General features: G+C 43.5%; 2 protein-coding genes across 3 annotated transcripts in view; one reads left to right on the top strand and one right to left on the bottom strand.

Annotated features, from left to right (window-relative positions):
• Positions 1–12804, bottom strand: part of CFAP52 (cilia and flagella associated protein 52) — a 41227-nt gene extending 28423 nt beyond the window's left edge. Inside the window, exons 1-3 of the mRNA XM_032432158.1 lie at positions 12704–12804; positions 5663–5862; positions 5088–5224 (exon numbers count right to left, since the gene is read on the bottom strand). Of these exons, the coding sequence (XP_032288049.1) occupies positions 5088–5224; positions 5663–5862; positions 12704–12773 (407 nt within the window). The 5' untranslated portion in view covers positions 12774–12804. The remainder of the gene's footprint in view (positions 1–5087; positions 5225–5662; positions 5863–12703) is intronic.
• A 529-nt stretch (positions 12805–13333) lies between these two features.
• The window catches only part of STX8 (syntaxin 8), a 245338-nt gene continuing 237726 nt past the window's right edge, over positions 13334–20945 (top strand). Inside the window, exons 1-2 of one of the 2 annotated variants that reach the window (XM_032432180.1) lie at positions 13334–13583; positions 19247–19346. In XM_032432180.1, coding sequence (XP_032288071.1) covers positions 13496–13583; positions 19247–19346 — 188 coding nt within the window. In that variant the 5' untranslated portion in view covers positions 13334–13495. The remainder of the gene's footprint in view (positions 13584–19246; positions 19347–20945) is intronic. The other variant, XM_032432178.1, reaches the window with a different exon arrangement.

Here is a 20945-nt window from a genome sequence, read left to right as displayed (position 1 = left end):
GTAGAAAACTTGAGAGGCATATCACCTCCCCCCACAAAAGACTCTTAAAACCAAGTACCTCATGCCCAAGAGAAATGAAAACATACATCCACACCAAATCTTGTACATGAATGTTCATAACAGCATTATGAACAATAGCCTAAAAGTGGGAAAGACCCACAGCCCCATCAACTGATGGATGAAGAAAATGTGGTGTAGCCATACAATGGAATATTACTGGACACTAAAAAGAAAGAAGGACTGAAACATGCCACAGTATGGATGAACCTTGAAAACATTATGCTTAATAAAAAAAATCAGTTACAAAAGGCCACCTATTGTAATATTCTACTTATGTGAGACAGTGAGAGCAGGCAAAACTATAGAGATGGAAAGTAGATCAGTGGTTGCCCGGGGCTGAGGGGGTAATGGTGGAGCAGGAATGGGGAATGATTGCTAATAGGCAAAGGGAGTGTTTTTGGAATGTTTAAAATGCTCTACAATTGTTTGTGGTGGTGGTTGCACAACATGACATGTAAAAAATGTCTTTGGGGAAGTATTTCAGCAAAAAGAAAGAAAGAAAAGAAAAGAGAAGAGAAGAGAAAAGAAAAAAGAAAAGAAAGAAAAGGAGGGAGGAAAGGAAGGAAGGAAGGAAGGAAGGAAGAAAGGACCCACTCAAATAACCACTATACCAAAAAGCATACAGCCATACACTTTAAATGGGTGAATTTTATGGTATGTGAGATATATCTCAACGGAGGTATAAAAAAAATCCCAGTGCTCCTTGGGAGAGCTCTTCACGGTGGAAGGGCTATGAATTCTGAATTCTTGTGCATAGCAGGATGACATCCTTTCTTTATAAACCATGGACATGGTATAGCTTCCATTTTCCAAAAACAAGTTTAAAATTTAAAAACAAATAAAAGGCACTGACATAGTGCGTTGGCCAAACAAATTACAGCATATCTGTACAATGGTACACAATGCAGTCATTGCAAAGAATAAGATCTATGTCTGCACAAACCCGCAGGGAATACGACATTGGTATAAAGTTAAGCAAAAAGCAGGTTGTTGTCAGTAGATGCAGAGAAAGCATTTGACAAAGTACGACATTCATTCATGATAAAAACGCTCAACAAAGCAGGTCTAGAGGGAACATATCTCAACATGATAAAGGCCATATATGAAAAACCTACAGCTTACATATCACACTTAATGGTGAAAAACTGAGAGGCTCTTCCTCTAAAATCAGGAACAAGACAAGAATATCTTCTCTCACCACTATTATTCAACATAGTACTGGAAGTCCTAGCCACAGCAATCAGACAAGAAAAAGAAATAAAAGGCATCCAAATTGGTAAGGAAGAAGTAAATTGTCACTATTTGCAGATGACATGATATTATATATAGAAAACCTTAAAGGTTCCACCAAAAAAACTACTAGAACATATAAGTGAATTCAGGAAGGTAGCAGGACACAAAATTAATATACAGAAAATACATTTCTCTACACTAATAACAAAGCGACAGAGAGAGAAATTAGGAAAAGTATCCCATTTGCAATTGCACCAAAAAGAATAAAATACCTAGGAACAAATTCAACCAAGGAGGTGAAAGACCTGTACTCTGAAAACTATAAAACATTGATGAAAGACATTGAAGACAACACGAACAAATGGAAAGACATGCTATGCTCATGGACTGGAAGAACAAATATTGTTAAAATGTCCATACTGGACTCAAAGCAATCTACAGATTTAATGCAATTGCTATAAAAATACCAGCATTTTTCACAGAAGTAGAACAAATAATCCTCAAATGTGTATGGAACCACAAGAGACCCTGAATAGCCAAAGCAATTTTGAGAAGAAAGAACAAAGGTAGAGGTATCCCAATTCCAGATTTCAAGATTACTACAAAGCTATAGTGATCAAAATAGTATGGTACAGGGACAAAAACAGACACCTAGATCAATGGAACAGAATAGAGTTCAGAAATAAATCTGCACTTTTATGGTCAATTAATCTATGACAAAGGAGGCAAGGATATACTGGGTGGCTCAGTCGGTTAAGCATCTGCCTTCAGTCATGATCTCAGAGTCCTGGGATTGAGCCCGATATCAGGCTCCCTGCTCAGTGGGGAGCCTGTTTCTCCCTCGCCCTCTGCCTACCGCTCCCCCTGCTTGTGTACTCTCTCTCTCTGTCAAATAAATAAATAAAATCTTTTTTAAAAAAAGAATATATAATGGGGGAAAGACAGTCTCTTCAATAAATGGTGTTGGGAAAATTGGACAGCTACATGCAAAAGAGTGAAACTGGATCACTTTCTTACACCTAACTCAAAAATGAACTCAAAATATATTGAAGACCTGAATGTGCAACCTGAATGCATAAAAATCCTAGAAGAAAACACAGGCAATAGTTTCTTTGACATCGACCATAGAAACATTTTCTAGATACATCTCCTCTGGCAGGGAAACAAAAGCAGAATTAAACTGGTGGGACTACACCAAAACAAAAAGCTTTTGCACAGTGAAGAAAACCATCAACAAAACAAAAAGGCAACCTACTGAATGGGAGAAGATATTTGCAAATGACATATATGATAAGGGGTTAATGTCCAAAATATATTTAAAAAAAAAACTTATATAACTCAACGCCAAAAAAAAAAAAAAAATCCAATTTAGAATGGGCAGAGAGTCTGAATAGACATTTTTCCAGAAAAGGCATACAGATGGCCAAAAAACACATAAAAAGATGCTCAACATCACTCATCATCAGGGAAATGCAAATCAAAACCACAATGAGATACCACCACACCTGTCAGAATGGCAAATCAACACAAGAAACAACAGGTGTTGGAGAGGATGTGGAGAAAAAGAAACCCTTGTGCACCACTGGTGGGGATGCAAACCGGTACAGTTACTGTGGAAACAGTATGGAGGGCCCTCAAAAAGTTAAAAATAGAATTACCCTATGATCCAGTAATTCTGTTCCTGGGTATTTACCCAAAGAAAATGAAAACACTAATTCAAATAGATGTATGCACCCCTGTGTTTACTGCAGCATTATTTACAATAGCCCAGATCTGGAGGCAGCCCAAGTGCCCAACAATGTATAGAATTGTTGAATCATTATATTGTGCACCTGAAACTAATATAACCCTGTTCATTATGCTTGAAAAAAATATTTTTAGCAAATAAAATTTAAAATGTAAATGCAAAACACCCCCCCAAACCAAAAAGCAGGTTCCATTACATTGATAGCATAACATTAATGCAAAATAGTTCCGTAAGCAGGTTACAAAATATTTAAAAAATATATATATGCATATACAAACTGCAGAATGTCCAGTGCAGTTCCTGGCATCCTTTCTGTTCCTCCTCATCTGCGGAGAAGCCTGGTGGTTTGGGTCCAACGGGCCCTTGCACAAGTTCAGGGCTGACCCCTGTCTGAAACCAGTAGACAGAACCCCACCCTCCTTGCCCCCACTGTGACTATTCATCTTCCGGGCATCTCTCTGGTAGGGCCTGGGCTGGGGGTAGCCTGATTGCCAAGCTCTAAAGAATCTCTGGGGGTGGGATCCAGGCCTCAGTTGTTCCAAAATGTCCTCAGGGGATTCCAGTGTGCACCCAGGATGGAGAACAGCCACTTTAAGTTGAGCTGAGACTGGTAATGGTTGATTTCTGGATACGTGTCTTATGAAAAACCGTCAAATGGGGACGGCCCAGGGAAAGTGAGCATACTTACAGGATGGGGGGAATAATCATCAAAAGAGGAGTCTCATGAAAATTCTGCTCATTTGCTATCTAGTAAGAGAACTGTCAAGATATAACTGCACACAAATGTAAATTTCCTTTGGGGCGCCTGGGTGGCTCAGTCAGTGAAGCATCTGCCTTTGGCTCAGGTCATGATCTCGGGGGTCCTGGGATTGAGTCCCGCGTCGGGTTCCCTGCTCAGCGGGGAGCCTGCTTCTCCCTCTTCCTCCCCACACTTGTGCGCTCTCTCAAATAAATAAATAAAATCTTTTTTTTAAAAAAAGGTAAATTTCCTTTGTAATAGACCCGCAAAGCTTGAATAAGAAACTATCTGTAAGAGTGCACCGAAGCATTAAATCTGAAACAAACCTGGGACGTTCCTGTTTTTCTTCTACAGATTATGCTCCTTTAGCATTCACATGGGACTATGTACCTCGTTGATTGCTCTTGCTAACACAGTGCTTTTACATCTTCTCCCTCCTAATTTCATGTGTCTGTATTCTCTGCCTCCTACACTGGACTCTTGAGTTCCTCAGTGGGGGCAAAGACCGTGTCTCAGGCGAGGCAGGTTAAAAATGCCACCTTTGGAGTCACATTGCCAGGGTGGCTCTCCCAGCTCTGCTACTTACCAGTTGGTGGTGTTCGTCCCTCACCTGTCACACAGCCCCAGTAGCTCCGACCTCAAGTTAAGGAGATAACACAGCTAAGGTGTTCAACACACACCTGTTACACAGTAAGTGCCCCCTCCCCCGCCGCCCCCAAATTAGCTGTGGTCATTGATGACGATGGTGATGATGATGATGATGATGTCATCTTTCTTTTACAGCAAAGGTGCTCAAATTCAGCTGCACATTGGAATCACCTGGGAAGTGTTGGGGCCCGCCTAAAGCCCAGGCTCATCAAATCCAGCTCTCTGAAGGTGGAGCCAGGTATCAGTGATTTCTAAAGCTCCCCATGGGGCGCCTGGGTGGCTCAGATGGTTAAGCCTCTGCCTTTGGCTCAGGTCATGATCTCCAGGTCCTGGGATTGAGCCCCCGGGCTCCCTGCTCAGCGGGGTGACTGCTTCTCCCTCTCCCTCTGCCTCTCCCCCTCCCTCTGCTTGTGCTCTCTTTGTCTCTGTCTCTCCTTCAAATGAATAAATAAAAATAAATAAATAAATAAAGCTCCCCAGTGGGTTGCGATGTGCATCAAAGGTGGAGATCTGTGGCCCTACGGTATTTTCCCCATGGGCTTTTCACATGATGCACAGCTGAATAGGGACAGGCCAACAGAAAATGTCCAGCGGGGGTGGGTGGGTGCGGGCGGAGAGGGTGCATGACATACCTAGAAATAAACGTGCTGAGTTCATTACCTTCCGTCATCTGGGCCTCCGAGTGATACCAAGTACAAATCATTTGGTGAAAAGGCCAGCGCTTCAATTTTGCCCTTGTGAAGTGACAGTCGGGCAATCAGCTCCCTTTTCTTATAATCCCACAAAATGATGTCTGCCTGGGAGCAAGAATACACTGTCAGATCACAGACCGGCTTCAGAAGAGTCCGAGGGGAGAGCTCCCCGTCTTGGTGAGAAATAATCAGTAATCGCACTTTTTCTGGAAATTAGATCATGTCTTACACACACAACCGCAAGAAACTGGCAAGAGTTTTAAATTAAGCAGGGACTAAAAAAATAAATAAATAAAAATAAATTAAGCAGGGACTTTTGGTTCCTGAGTATTATCAGTCCGCAAGCTGCAGGGTCTGGTGTGAACACCAAAATACTTTACTCCCAGCCAGAGGAATGAAGATGAGCTCAAAGAGGAGGCAAGAGGAAGAAGAGGGAGGGGAAGGACATGTGCCCGCACAGAGCTGAGCTGGAAGGGAGTGGGTTTTCCGGGTGGGGGGGGACTTCTCTACTGATTTACAGGGAGCTATTTTTAGCACGCTCACCTTGAAGCCCATGAACGTGACCTGTCCGGAGGCTATGTAAGCCCCACTCTTGGAGATGGTCACACAGGAGACATTGTTGCCGTGACCGTGCAGGAAATTCTGTTCCTGTGTGTTTATCGCCTGAATCAGGATTGTGCAGCCCAGAGGGTAAATCAGATGCTCCTGGTCAGGATGGCATTTCAGGCCAGAGGGCACATGTCCTGAAAGACAGAGTAATCATTAGAAAAATAAATAAATAAGAAAAAAATTGGACACAAAAGAGAGCACTTTTGGAATAAACCTGATTTCAACTAAAATAAGTGTATTGTGTGTGTGTGTGTGTGGGTAATGTATGTAATTTTATTCCACCGACAAGGTCAGCGTAGTGGATCACTTCTCAGACTCTAAAGTGTATAAAATCACCAGGGGATCTGGTTAAAATGCAGATTCGGATCTGAGGTCTGGAGAGAGGCTGAGATTCTGCATTTCTGACAAGCTCTCAAGAGATGCGGATGCTGGTCCAGCAACCTCACTGCTGGATAGCAAGGCCCCAGGGCCAAGTTCGCAATGCTGAGAAGCAGGATTTTCTCAGTGCTGGAAATAGGAGAGCAGCCTGTCTTGGTGAGTGCAGAGGCACGGGGACTGTGAATTCACTGCCTGGGGCAGAAGTTTGGTAAAGGGACACCTGGGTGGCTCAGTCGGTTAAGCATCTGCATTCAGCTCAGGTCATGATCCCAGGGTCCTGGGATCGAGTCCTGCAGCAGGCTCCCTGCTCCTGGGGAGTCTGCTTCTCCCTCTCCCTGTGCCCCTCCCTGCTTCCTCGTGAACTCTTTCTCTCTCTCTCAAATAAATGAATAAAATCTTAAAAAAAAAAAAAAAAAGAAGTTTGGTAAAGATAATTTGTTTCTAAGGCACCACCAGGCACTCTAAAGAAGCCAGGCCTTCTCAGTGTGAGACCCGCCCCCCCCCACCATCCTCCAGGTATTTGCCAAGAACCATCTCAAGAATTACAAACCTTTGTTAAATGTTTTAATATTACATAGACAGAAGTCCTTCCTTATCACTCAACTTTGGGTCAGAATTTTTGGGGTTGTGATGAGGGAGCAGAAGCCTGGCTGAAGACAAAGCATAAGCTGACACCCTATAACCTCCCCTCACCCCCCACTCCTGGGTGGGACATGTGTGACATTCTTCCAGGAAGCTCCCAACTATCTTAATGTTAATGTCTTGCTAGAGGCGGAAAAACAACCTTACCTTGACAATGCAAGGCCTCCAGTATCTTGTAGGTCCTCCTTAGCATATGAAAGTTCTTTTGAAACCTCCCTTTTCCTTACCTCCCCCAACCCTAAAGTATACCATCAGCCACCCCTCACAACCCTGGGACAGCAGCTCTTTCTGCCCATGGGTCCTGTCCCTGCGCTTCAATAAACCACCATTTTGCACCAAAGATGGCTCGAGATCTTTAGTCATCGGCTCCGGACTCCACCCCACTGACCCTCACCTATATTCCAAAACCACATCATTTGTGCTTGATACTATTTTACAATATAAACTGTAAAGTCAGGTTGATTAGCTAAAAATCATTTCAAGTGGAGTGGTATTCAATGTGTAGATTAAGGAAAAATAATTTTTATAATAATACATTCGATCTCCTTTCTAAAAGCAGGATGTGTTTTTCCATGAAGTCTCCCTTCAGGGTTTCCAGCGGCATTTTCAGTTTTTCCTCCTAAAGATCTCACACATTTCTTAGTACATTTATTCCTGGGTATTTTAAAATTGTTCTATGGCTATTTCCTACTCCATCAAAAGAGTCATAAATATTTATTAATATCGTCTTCTGGTCTTTTAATGAATTCATCTTTTACATTTAATTCCCTCTAGAATTTATTTTGGTGCATAATGGGATTCCAGTAGCTAAATGGATATTTTTTTTTTGCTCAAATTGCCAAATATATTTATTGAATAAATGATTTCTCTTGCTTTGAGATCATTCCTTTTTCATGCAGTAGGTTCTCTAAAGACTAAGATTTGTGTCTTTGGGAGTGATCTATTCATATATTTATTCAGTTGCAGTTACCTCACAAGCAATCATATGACTATCCATATGGAAAAAGTAAAATTAGATCCAACTTCACACCATCCATAAACAACACATTTCAGGTAGATCGAGGACCTAACTGCAACAAACAAGACTTCACATGTACACAAGTTGTAGGAAATGACTTCTTCAACATGCCACAAAAAGAGCAAATCCTAACAGAAAAGGCCAATATATTCATCCAGTTATGTTAACAATTTAAATTTTTTCATGACACTTGACAAGATGAAAAGAAAAACTGAAACCAGTTGAAGATACCTGCAATGTCCATGACAGATGAGTATCCCATCCAGAATATACAAAGAGCTATAGCAAACAAACAAGACGCAAACTGCTTCAACAGAAAGATATCCCAAGGATGGGAACAGGCAATTAATGAGGGGGGAAACTCAAAAGCTAATAAACATATGAAAAGATAGGCAACTTTGCAAGTATCAGGGAAATGCAAATTACATCCCAAAGGAGATACCATTTCATCTCCATCATAATGGCTAAAATTAAAAAGGCGTCTGGGTGGCTCAGTTGGTTAAGTGGCTGCCTTTGGCTCAGGTCATGATCCCAGGGTCCTGGGATCAAGCCCCACATGGGGGTGGGGGGGTGCTCTGTGGAGTCCGCTTCTCTCCCTCTGCCCGCAGCGCCCCCTGCTTGTGCTCTCTCTTTCAGTCAAATAAATAAATAAATAATAAAATAAAAAGGCTGATAATAGCAAGCATTAGTGGTGATGTGGATCAAAAGGGAACACTCATACATTGCGTTGTGGGAAGGTACATTAGTGGAATTGTTTTTTGTAAAACAACACACCCGTATTCAGTATGGCTGAATATGCACACACCCTTGGACCTAGCTATTCCACTCTTCGGTATATAATCTAGAGAAACACTTGCAAGGGTGCCCATGGGCCACTTCAAAGGTGTTCACTGTGGCACTGTTTGTATTAGCAGAAAGTTGCAAATAAACTCAAAGACCCTCAACAATAGATAACTAATCCTGGCCTATTTACACGGGGAGTAGCGGAGGTAAAATAAATTAATCAACATGAGTAGATTGCACAAATGCTGGGTGAAAAAAAGCAGGCTTCAGGGGCACCTGGGTGGCTCAGTCAGTTAAGCGTCTGCCTTCGGCTGAGGTCATGATCCCAGGGTCCTGGGATGGAGCCCCACATCGAGCCACCCATCGGGCTCCCTACTCTGTGGGGAGCCTGTTTCTCCCTCTCCCTCTGCCTGCAGGTCCCTACTTATGTTCTCTGTCAAATAAACAAATAAATAAAATATTTAAAGAAAAGAAAAGCAGGCTTCAGAATGTGTCCAGGATGATATTTCTAGAAAATACAGAAATATGCAACTTTGTACTATAAATTGTTTATATATAGCATATCTGATATTTTACATGTACAGTAAAATTTAAAAACATAGCTAGAAAGAGTACACATTAACTTCAGGCTAGTGGTTGTCTCTAGAGAGGGAGAAAGGATAGGATTGTGTGTCAGGAGAGAGGACTTAAAATGTGTATTTTTTTTCTTAAAAAATTAACTCAGATTAGAAAAACTGTCAAGGGGCGCCTGGGTGGCTCAGTCATTAAGCGTCTGCCTTCGGCTCAGGTCATGATCCCAGGGTCCTGGGATTGAGCCCCGCATCGGGCTCCCTGCTCTGCGGGAAGCCTGCTTCTCCCTCTCCCACTCCCCCTGCTTGTGTTTCCTCTTTCACTGTGTCTCTGTCAAATAAATAAATAAAATCTTTAAAAAAAAAAAAAAAGAAAAAGTGTCAAAATTTGCTAATTCTGCATGCAATACTCGGTATTTATTGTGGCATTCTAAATTTCTGTTGAAGTATTTTATGATAAAAATAAAAGAGCCCTATAATACCCCCTGCCCAGGGTAAACCATTGTTAATAAGCAGATATGTATTTCTTCAGATTTATTTTCTTTGTGTTTAGTAATTAGGGTTCCTGGTTGCAAACAAGAAAGGTCATTTCTGGCAGAACTTAAGAGGAAAAATAATTTCGTGGATGGAATACAAACAGCTCACAGAATTGGTAGGAAGTATGGGAAATCACACTTGAAAAAGAGGCAGGACCAGTAGGTGGGCCAGACCAAGTGACATGAACTAAGGAATTCTCATTCCCACCGGGCTCTGCTCTTATGCCGCACTCCTCCTGAAGGCGGGAAGCTCTGGGTCGGAACTTCCCGCCAGCTGAGCCCATGATGTCACCTGTCTCTGAACTGGCTGCCAAAGAGTTAGGAGAGGAAGCATCTGCCCCTTTTAAGACCCGAGCAAAGGCAGAACAACTCCCAGCCTCTTGCCTGTTTTGGGATTCTCCTCAAATAAAAGGATATCACACATGTCCCCTAGAATGAATACATTTCCCTCTTTTCTCCATATATACTCAGCCCCACTTCTCCCTACCTCTCTGTCTCTAACACACACACACACACACACACACACACACACACACTTAAACTATAATAGGCTCATACCATGCATACTATTGGGCAAGTTGCATTTTACACTTAATTTATCTTGGACATCTTTCCTTGTTCTTCCCCTATAGATCTTTTTTTTTTTTTTTTAAGATTTTATTTATTTAATTGACAGAGAGAGAGAGAGAGAGAGCACAAGTAGGCAGAGCAGCCGGGAGATGGAGAGGGAGAAGCAGGCTCTCCACTGAGCAGGGAGCCCAATGCGGGGCTCGATCCCAGGACCCCAGGATCATGACCTGAGCTGAAGGCAGACGCTTAACTGACTAAGCCACCCAGGCGCCCCTTCCCCTATAGATCTATCTCATTTTTCTTAAGGGTTATGCAGTATTTTGTTGTACAAAAGGACTATAATTTTAAAAATAATTTACTGGGATGAAATTCACATAACATAAACCATTTTGAAGGGGACAATCCAGTGGTAGTTAGTACATTCACACTGTCTACAACCACCACCTCTGTCTAGTTCCAGAACATTGCTGGACTACAACCGTTTTTAAACCAATTTCTTACCAATGGTCAGTTGGGTTTCCTCTGGTATTTGGGCTATGACACACAATACCATAGTGAATCCCATAGTACATACTTTTTTGGAAACTTGAATAAGTGATTCAAGTTTTAGAGGCCCAAAGATTACCCTCATTACAAATCATAATGGGTACTATAAAACCTCTTTCAAAAAGGTTGTAAAATTTATTCTTCTGACAATAGTAATTGAGAGCCATTTGTTATTCTCACCCTACTATTATCCCTATGTGTAGCTTTACCAGTCTGAGAAAAAAGAGTCATTGTTAAAAAAGGGATTTTTGTTTGTTTGTTTTTGTTTGTTTTTTGTTTTTAGCATTTTGAGCTAGTAGCCATTTATATTTCTTTATCTATTTCAGGGGTCAGCAAATATTTTCTATAGAGGGCCAGACAGTAAATATTTTAGGCCTTAGGGACCACAGTTACTCAAGTATGCTACTGTAGGGTAAAAGCAGCCATCGGCAATCTATCAACAAATGCACATGGCTGGGCTCCAAAAAAACTTCATTTAAAATCCCAGCAGAGGGCCAGATTTGGCCAACAGGCTATAGACTGCAGACCCTTGATCTATTGTTTCATTGTTGCTGTTTTCAGTTTAGAAACTCTTTGCATGATAGGATTATCATGGGCTTATGGACTCCAGTCAATTGATAAATGCAGCTATTCTTGCGCTAATACCAAATTCTTAATAACTATAGCTTTATAAAATGTTTTCATAATCAGTACAACTATATTTGGCTTGCTTGAATAATAAATTCCTGTCAAAATACAATACCTAGAATAGTCAAGTGCCATTACACATTTACACCCTCAAGTTAAAAATCACAAAACTGTAATGTAACTCTGCAAGGAGTTCTAGGGTCAAAATGAGAAAAAGGGGCTTTGCATTGGCTTCTAATTTGTTTCCATGTGAAAGCTATACTCGGCCATGGCCATGGGAGGTACTGGAATATAAGGGACCGTGTATTTACTCTTAGAGCTCGACAGAACAGCATGAACTCAGTCCCAGAGCTCTGTGTGTGAAGCTCTGTACTGGTCACTGGTGTGACCCCCTGCACTCGGAGGCCACTCGCGCTTTACCAATGACCTTGTCACCGGTCGACTTCTCAGATGCACTAAGCACCCACTTTCTATCAGAAACTATTAAACTAAAACGAAGAGTCGAGATCCAAGTCCCAGAATGGGCCTAAAACTTTAGTCTTTTGTTCTGCATCTGCATTACTACAATGTTAAAACTTTCAGGCAACACAACGCACTTAAAAAAAAAAAAAGTTTGCTTTTCTAAAATGTAACGCATTGCTTGTTTCCATCCTTCACACACAACATCAAAGAGCACTTCCCCCTCTTAATGTTCAAAATAACAGGCAGTCATAAAGAAGATGTGAGCTGAACCAGCAGGCATCCCCAGATCCGGAGCATCTCTCCCCTCCAGCTCCCCCTGGCGTCCTTTCCGCCTTTTATCGGGGTCTGAAATCTTCACCATTACGAGTTCTTCTTGGGTTAGGGCACAAGACCATCCCCTAAAGCGGCTGCTCACGCCCACATTCGGTCCCCAGCCCTTTCTCATAGCACATCAGCTGGGATTCTAGGAGTTTCTTGGTCCCAGGGGCCGACCCGGACTTTGCAAAATCCCGCGGTTACCGAGGGGCGGGCAGCTTCGGGCGCTGCGCTGGGGCGTAGGGCCAAGGCAGAGCTGACCAGGGGGAGAAGGGTTACGGCCACCCTACTCATCCTCGGGCCCGGGGAGGAGGCCCTTGTCCCTTTTAGGTGCTGCGAAACCATCCTAGTCCCTGAGACTTGGAGCGAGGAAGGGAATCCCGCCAGGGCTTTGGGGCAGGAGGGAGCTCGGCCCCGCCCAGTATCCCGCGCTGCCTTCCAGGTGCACCCGGTGTCCCACGGTCCCTGTTTGCACTACTCGTCCCCGGCGCTTGCGAACCGCCCAGCCCAGACACGCTCGAGGCCTCACCGTTGAAGCCGATCACGGCCTCAAGCTCCAGCTCGGCCACCTCGGCTTTGAGCGAAATTTGGTTCTCCATCCTCAGGAGACTGGGCTCTCCCGCCTCTGGGCCTCCGGCGGCGCAGCGTCTTCTGGTCGGTATGGTAACGGACGTGCGCATGCGCACCAGACCCACGCTCGCGCGGACTCCCGGCTGCCTCGCCCCGAGCTCCGTGTGCAAAAGGAATAGGGCTTCCTTTCTTTCCTATTTCCCTGGAAATTTAGGGGCGCTGAGTGCACGCTTTCCCTCCACGTCTGTGACTTTTTCTCCTAACCATAGAATCAAGCACCGAGTGTCATTTAAGGAACGCTGCTATAAGATAATATATAATGGCCACTTCTTTGGGTCCCTTGTTTGAAGTAGGATTGAAAAGAATTTTTAAGCTTTATTGAGCTATCACTTTACATATAAAATTCACTCTAAGTGAGTTTGGGTAAATTTATACAGTTGGGCAACTATGCCCACAGTCCAGTTTTGCTTTTGTTTTTTGTTTAAAGCACGATGAAATTTCAGGTAGCTGCTGGAGGTCTTGAGATGCTCCCGCCTTCCCGGGAAAAATGCTTAGATGTTAGTTCCAACCATTTTATTTTCATTGCGCCCGGCTGTTCGCGTCCCTCAGTGGGAGCAGATTAGGTTAGATTGCTCCAACCTAATGTTCCCTGGGGGCCGCTTCCCTTTCTTGATCATCCTTTTGAGGCCCCCCGTGCACGCTCCGCTGGCAAACTCCGGGTTCCGGTCGCGCCCGGGCCGAACCGCGGGGTATGAGCCGCGCGGGCCGCCGTAGTCAGCTGCCGCGAGCAGGAAGTGTCCGACGGCGGGCGGAGACTGCACGATGGCCCCGGACCCCTGGTGAGCCCCGGGTGAGGGCGGCCGCGCCGAGGGTCCGCGGGGGAGGCCGGGCTTCCGGGGAGCGGGCGGTAGCCGGGCTCTGGGGCCGGGGAAGCCCTTCAGGATGAGGGGCGGGGCAGCGAGGCCCCTTCCCGCGCCCAGGGGGACCGCGCCGCGTCCCGCCGCCCTCGGTGCTCGCAGGGGTGGCCCGGGAGGGGGACCGGGTGGACTCCGGGGAGCCGGGGGCTAGTACCGAATCCCGGACACATGCCTTTAGCCCTTCTCGGCTGCACCTGGCGGCGGGGATATCCCGCCTGTCCTCGCTGCGGAGCTGGCTGGTGCAGGCTTCCTTGGACTCCCGGGAAAGTGAAGTTCAAGTCACCTTTTTGGGGCATGCCGGTCCATCTGGTGACCTCCCCTCTCTTACTTCCCAGGCGGAGAAACCGAGGTTCAGAACCCACGGTCACTCGCCAGTTTAGTAAGCAGTTCGCACTAGGGTGTTGTGGGCCCTTCAAAAAACTTAGAGGAATCAGAGAGGGAAATTACGCGTTTGTTTATAAGGCATTTAACCCTTACCTGAGTCAGTATCTTGAAGGCCGTTTCTACTGCAGCAAGTCTGCAGTAAAAAAAAAAAAGGAGCTGATAAGGGTCGTTCCTTCAACAATTAAGTCCTAAGGACTGAATGATGAAAAGACACAAGGTCTGATCCTAAGGAACCTATTACTACGGCATGTCGGACTGGAGTTTTTTGTTTGTTTGTTTGTTTAATGATTAAAAGCGTATTCTAGCTCTATAAAGTTCTTGTTAATATTTCTGGTTTAATTTATAATTGTTTAAATTGTAGGCGGTGTGACTATTAGGAGAATGGGTTGCAGGATCAAAGTTAGCACTACTTTGGATCTAGGTTACCTGCGCCAGTGGCTCACTTGATTTAACTCTAATTTTTTTCCACCTAATTTTAACACTTGTATACACTCTGATAGAAAATTTAGAAAATACTGAATATTTGCAGAGAAAAAAAAAAACCCCACATCTTCAACTCTATCATTTGGAATAATAGCCGTTACTGATTTTAAAATGAAAACATTAGTTTATATAATATGATATATACATGTATATATACACACATATATATTATATGTACAAGTATCTCCGCTTCTTGAGACTTCACATTATGCCCCTTTGCTTTTATGAAAGACTTACCTTAGTACCTGTTTTTGCTAACCAAAAGAAATCAGAAGAGGATTTTTGCTTTTGAAAAAAATGGGGAAAGCAAAAATAGCATTCAGCGTTTGTTTTGCAGCAAGCTGTCATAGAGACATTGCACCCCCAGTCAGCGAGAGTGACCCCCACCCTAAGCTCCTTCCCTGGGAATTACACTCAGCATTTCAGCATCAAGCTGTCATAGCTTTGTCTGTGAGCATCTGGGCTTTATCTTGGTTTATTTTGTGTATCTGTTAGCAAGATGGGCCCTAAGGTATCAGAAAAGCCCGAGAGAGGTTATTTTTTGGGGTCTAGGAAAGCTCAAAAATTTTTCCATATATATTTATGGTAATTGGCCCCTTTGCTTTACTCCATTTTGGCTTAGGAGAGTTTTTTGTTTTCTTTTTGTTTTTTTTTTTAAGATTTTATTTATTTGCGAGAGAGAGAATGAGAGACAGAGAGCATGAGAGGGAGGAGGGTCAGAGGGAGAAGCAGACTCCCTGCTGAGCAGGGAGCCTGATGTGGGACTCGATCCAGGGACTCCAGGATCATGACCTGAGCCGAAGGCAGTCGCTTAACCAACTGAGCCACCCAGGTGCCCAGCTTAGGAGAGGTTTTATAGGAAGACTATTTTTGGATAGTGAGGGAAACCTGCATGTTTTACAAAGCAAGGAACATTTCTCCATGTCATTAAATATTTACTGAAAGGGCGCCTGGGTGGCTCAGTCGTTAAGCGTCTGCCTTCGGCTCAGGTCATGATCCCGGAGTCCTGGGATCGAGTCCCACATCGGGCTCCCTGCTTGGTGGGAAGCCTGCTTCTCCCTCTCCCACTCCCCCTGCTTGTGTTCCTGCTCTTGCTATCTCTCTCTCTGTCAAATAAATAAATAAAATCTTAAAAAAAAAAAAAAATTTACTGAAAACATGATTTTTTTATGGTGCGTAATAGTGCATTGTATGAATAACTATAATTTATTTACTTATTTCCCTTTTTGTAATGTCAGAGTTTGCTTTTGTTTAACTATTGCAAAGACTGCCCCTTTGTTCCATTCCTTATTTCGTCCACTTGCTTTCTGGAAGTGGGACTGTTGGATTGAAGGATATGAACATTTTTTTTTTTTTTAAAGATTATTTATTTATTTGACAGAGACACAGCGAGAGAGGGAACACAAGCAGGGGGAGTGGGAGAGGGAGAAGCAGGCTTCCCGCGGAGCAGGGAGCCCAATGCGGGGCTCGATCCCAGGACCCCGGGATCATGACCTGAGCTGAAGGCAGACGCTCAATGACTGAGCCACCCAGGCGCCCAGGATATGAACATTTTTAAGGCCCTTGATACGTATTGCTAAATTGCCGTCCACCTCCTGGGAGCTAACCCCCTCACTTTACACATAAGGTGGGAAATAAAGCTCAGAGACGGTTATCCATTTAGATTGGTGGAAGCGATCATTTAGATTGGTGGAAGCGATCATTGGACCCCAAGCCTCTTCCCCAGTTTATGCTGAGAGCACATCATGTTTCCTGTTACTCTCAAGTAGTTTGACCCAATGGCTTTCTCATCTGACTGTTGATGGTGAAACAGTGAGGGAACTCCGCTGTGTTGGCATCGGGTACCTTGCAAAGTAGGTTGCTCATGAAGAGGGCGGAAGGGAGTATGGAACGGGACTTTGAAAAAAACCTATAAAAACAGACTTGATGACGTACAGCTTTGCCTTTGTGCTCTTGAAAAATCATATGTCAATGATGCTTTACTCCTGAGTGATATAATGGAATATATTTTGGCTAATTGAACATAACAATAACAAAAATGGAATATAGCAATGACTGCTTTAACGGCATATCAAAGCAAGTGACAAGCTCACTTTTTAATAGAAGTAGCAAGTGATTACTGCCTCTTAACTGGTTCATTGCTAAAGTTAATTAACTTTACTGCTGGGGCAACGTATTTGTTGATGATACATCATTTCTGGAAAAATTACGGTTAAACAGACCCTAACAGTTTTATATTCTGGTTGGTCCTTTTTTGGGTCTATTCTAAAAATTGTTATGGAAGGTAAAATATATACAAAGTGGACTAGTATAATGAACCCCTTTATACTCCCCACCCACTTCCTGTAATTACCAGTATTCTGCCATACTTGTATCATCTCTGCCCTCCATGTCTTTTTTCCCCGAGATTTTTTTTTTTAAGTAAATCTCATACATGTATGAATTTAACTGTTGTGCATTCAGTGTTTTTGTGGTAGAACAGGGGCTCAGTTCATAGTCTGGGACTTAGCTGCGATGTTGTTGTTTCAAGATTCCCCTGGTGATCCCAGTGCCAGCAAAGTTCTAGAACCACCGCTCTCCAGGGCTAACGTGGGAACGTGAGGAGTGGGAGCAAAACATCTGGGATTTTGGCCTTCTGCATTTCACAGAACCTCTTCAAGGGCTCACTCGATGTGTGAAAGGGCCCCCTACAGCTCTGAAGCCCTCTTTCAAAAGTCTCACCTGATTATCCTGGTGTTCGAGGCTCTGCAGAAACTAGCTTCCACGCATCTGTACCCTCTGATGCCGTATCCTCCCACCCAGGGCCGCGCAGCCGAATGCACCAGGCACATGTCCTTCCATTTCCTTCCTTTCACCCTTGCTTGCTCCTTGTGCCTTTTGCCAAGTCTAGGATGTGCCCCTCCCTCCTGCTTCAACCTTGCGGTTCAGCCCAGGATGTACCCTCTTGGCCCAGCCCGGTCAAGTCTGAGTGTCCTCGGCCACCAGTTATTCCTCTCACTTTCAGATTCGATGTTTTGCAGGAGCTGTATCGTAACTTATTATTGATCTTCATTGGTATGGTCTGGGACCACAGAGCCAGACCTAAGCTCCTCTTTTCAGAGAGGACAGTATGGAGGGGAAAGGGGGAAATGTGGCAAAGAGGGGCCAGGACCCAGTTTCCTTACCAGCTTCCCTCCTATTTTCTTTTTTTTGGTCGGGGAGAGGGGCAGAGGGAGAGACTCTCAAGCAGGCTCCATGCTCAGTGCAGAGCCTGACCCGGGGCTCGATCTCACGACCCTGAGATCATGACCTGAGCTGAAATCAAGAGTCAGACGCTTAACTGACTGAGCCACCCAGGCGCCCCTTCCCTCCTATATTCTTAATTATGTGTTGTATCACCTGCTCTTTTTCTGTATATGTGAACGTACACACACTTACACACGTATATATGCATGATGCTACTTTAGCATACAGAGGGGAGTTGTAAAGATCCTACCTCATGGGATGTGACGTTCAGAATGCAACACTCTTAGCCCGGGACCTGGCCCAGAACAGGTGCTCAGCTGTTACCCATCGCTGCAATTACTGTAGTAAGATCGCCCGGGGAAGCAGTTGGAGATTGTTTTTCCCATCACTGAAAAACACATTTGCCAAGTTCCCTCAGTGTAGGAGTAACGTGTGGGAGTTCAAAGATTTTAAGAAATGGATCGTTTACTTTTTTCAAGCAGAAATTGGGGCATTAGGTGAAGCAGCAGTTTTCAGTATTTGGTACTGGGACAGTTCTGGGAAATACGTTGGTCGTATCGAGCAGACTACCTGGTAGGAGAGATGCAGTGTGTGCGCCCACTTAGCTCGTCTCTGTGAAACGAATAGAAAGTAAGGCCGTCACAAAAGGACAAAATAAGAGACGATTGTGAATTCACTGTGAATTTTTCAAAGCCTCCAACGCTTTGAATGCCAAATAGAAACTCATCAAATGTTCTGAGAGAGTTCTTGTAAGCTTAGCTATCAGGAGGGTGTGTGTCCCATGTCCCTAGAACATTTAGTTGTAGGATAAACAGTACTTGCTGTCCCTGTTTTGTAAAGCTCTTCCCCTGCCTGGCTGCCTTCCTCACCTTGCCTGTCACTCTCTTGTTCTTTTATCCTGCTTTATTTTTCTTCTTAGCGCTTGACGACTCCATATTTATTTATCTTATGCCTTTCTCCCTTCGCTAAGCTCCTTGAGCAGGGGCTTTGTCCATTTTGTTCACTGCTCTGTTCTGCAGGGCCCAGAACAGTGCTCAGTACAAAGGAGGGCCTCCATAAGTGTTTGCCGAATGTTCTAGAAATGAATGAATTCAAACCCCTGACCATGGGCAGAATGGCGAAGCGGTTAGGAGCAGAGGCTCAGGGCCGGACAGCCTTGGTTTGTGGCTGGTGGTACCTCTCGGGCAAGTCGCTCTACCTCTTTGTGCCTGATTTTCTCCCTTGTAAGGTGGAGATGGTAATGGGACACATCTCCTGTTGCTTTTGTGTGGATTAAGTGAATTATTACAAATGAAGCATTCAGGATAGAGCCCAGCTCATCGTTATTTACTGTAATAGCAACACATGTCCCTATGACTGTCACTATTACTACCCTCCCCTTCTGTTTGAATCTGCGGCTAGAATTTAAAAAAAAAAAAAATGAAGCTCAGATAATGCGGAAATCATCTTTTAAAGAACCTTAACATTCTTCTCCCTTTACGACTTTGATGCAGGTTCTCCACATACGATTCTACCTGCCAGATTGCGCAAGAGATTGCCGAGAAAATCCAACAGCAAAATCAGTATGAAAGAAATGGTGAAAATACAATCAGGGTAAGACCAGGAGGAAATTAGTCCTTGGAATGATTTGTTTGAGCTTGGAGGTCTGAAAACCCTCCTGCTGAGGCTCCGTGTGTGTGTGTGTGTGTGTGTGTGTGTGTATGTGTGTAATGACCTCCAAACTTACACGTGTAGAATTGACATCACAACCAATCAGTTAATCATTATAACTGAGACTAAATGAAGCATGACACCTGTTTAATTCTCCTACTTCACCTTAAAAGTTTCTAACAATTTCATAATCTAGTTCAAACCCCAGACAGTAAATCTCCCAGGCTTTGCAGGACAAGAGGTGACGTCTTCACCTCTTGGAGGATCTATTCTTGCCAAAAGGATAATAGCCTTTTTTACATTTTACATGCAAAAACGTAAATAGCTTATAGGCTGTACAAAAACAGTGGCAGGATTTGACTAGGAAATATATTTTTTAGACGCTCATGAGTTCATGCTAGCACCTTCAAGTCTAACACCATGAGTTTCTAACCTTCTCCATTCCAAATTCGTACTTTTCTTTTCCAGCAGTCAGAACTTTGGTTTCCAAAAACAATGATATCTTTTTGCTCACTTCGTCTATTTTATAGTTTACAGAAAACAGTTTCAGAATTCCTACACAGGTACCACCACAAACACTAAGTTTGAATTTGTCTTTTTTTTTTTTTCAACTTTTTAAAACTAATATCCCACTAATAATACCGAGGTTATTCTGCTCTAAAGTAATTAGGATGAATTCTTTTTTTCTGTGTTTTATGCTATTTATATACTTAACTCTTTAATCCCCATCACTTATTTCCCCTATCCCCCCACCCACCTGCCCTGTGATAACCACCAGTTTGTTCTCTATAGTTGAATCTGTTTCTTGATCCATCTCTCTTTTTTGTTTTCCCTTTGTTCCTTTGTTTTTTTCCTCAGATTCCACCTATGAGTGAAATCATATGGTATTTGTCTTTCTCTGACTTAATCTCAGTTAGCATTATACTCTCTAGCTCCATCCATGTTGCAAATGGCAAGATTTCATTCTTTTTTGATGGCTGAGTAATATTCCATTGTATCTATATGCCACATCTTTATCCATTTATCTATCAATGGACACTTGGGCTGCCTCCATAGCTTGGCTGTTGTAAATAATGCTGCTATAAACATCGGGATGCGTGTACCCCTTTGAATTCATGTTTTTGTATTCTTTGGTAGGATGGGTGTTTGGATTGTTTCTACTATTTTGCTGTTATGAAAAATGCTGCAATAAATACCTTTATGCTTTTTCCCTCCTTATATTTGTGGAGGTGTCTTATAAGGGTGAATTCTCAGAACCAGTAGGGTGATTACTGGATCATTGGGCAGTTTTATTTTTAACTTTTTGAGGGCCCTCCATACTGTTGTCCACAGTGATTGCACCGGTTTGCATTCCCACCAGTGGTGCACGAAGGTTCCTTTTTCTCCACATCCTTGCCAACACTTGTTGTTTCTTGTATTGTTGATTTTAACCATGCTGACATGTGTGAGGTGATATCTTGTAGTTTTGATTTGCATTTCCCTGATGATGAGTCATGTTGAGCATCTTTTCATGTGTCTGTTGGCCATCTGTATGTCTTCTTT

This window comes from Phoca vitulina, unplaced genomic scaffold, assembly GCF_004348235.1.
Source record: "Phoca vitulina isolate PV1807 unplaced genomic scaffold, GSC_HSeal_1.0 scaffold47, whole genome shotgun sequence".
NCBI classification, from domain to species: domain Eukaryota; kingdom Metazoa; phylum Chordata; class Mammalia; order Carnivora; family Phocidae; genus Phoca; species Phoca vitulina.
This window is presented reverse-complemented; position numbering and strand designations above follow the sequence as displayed.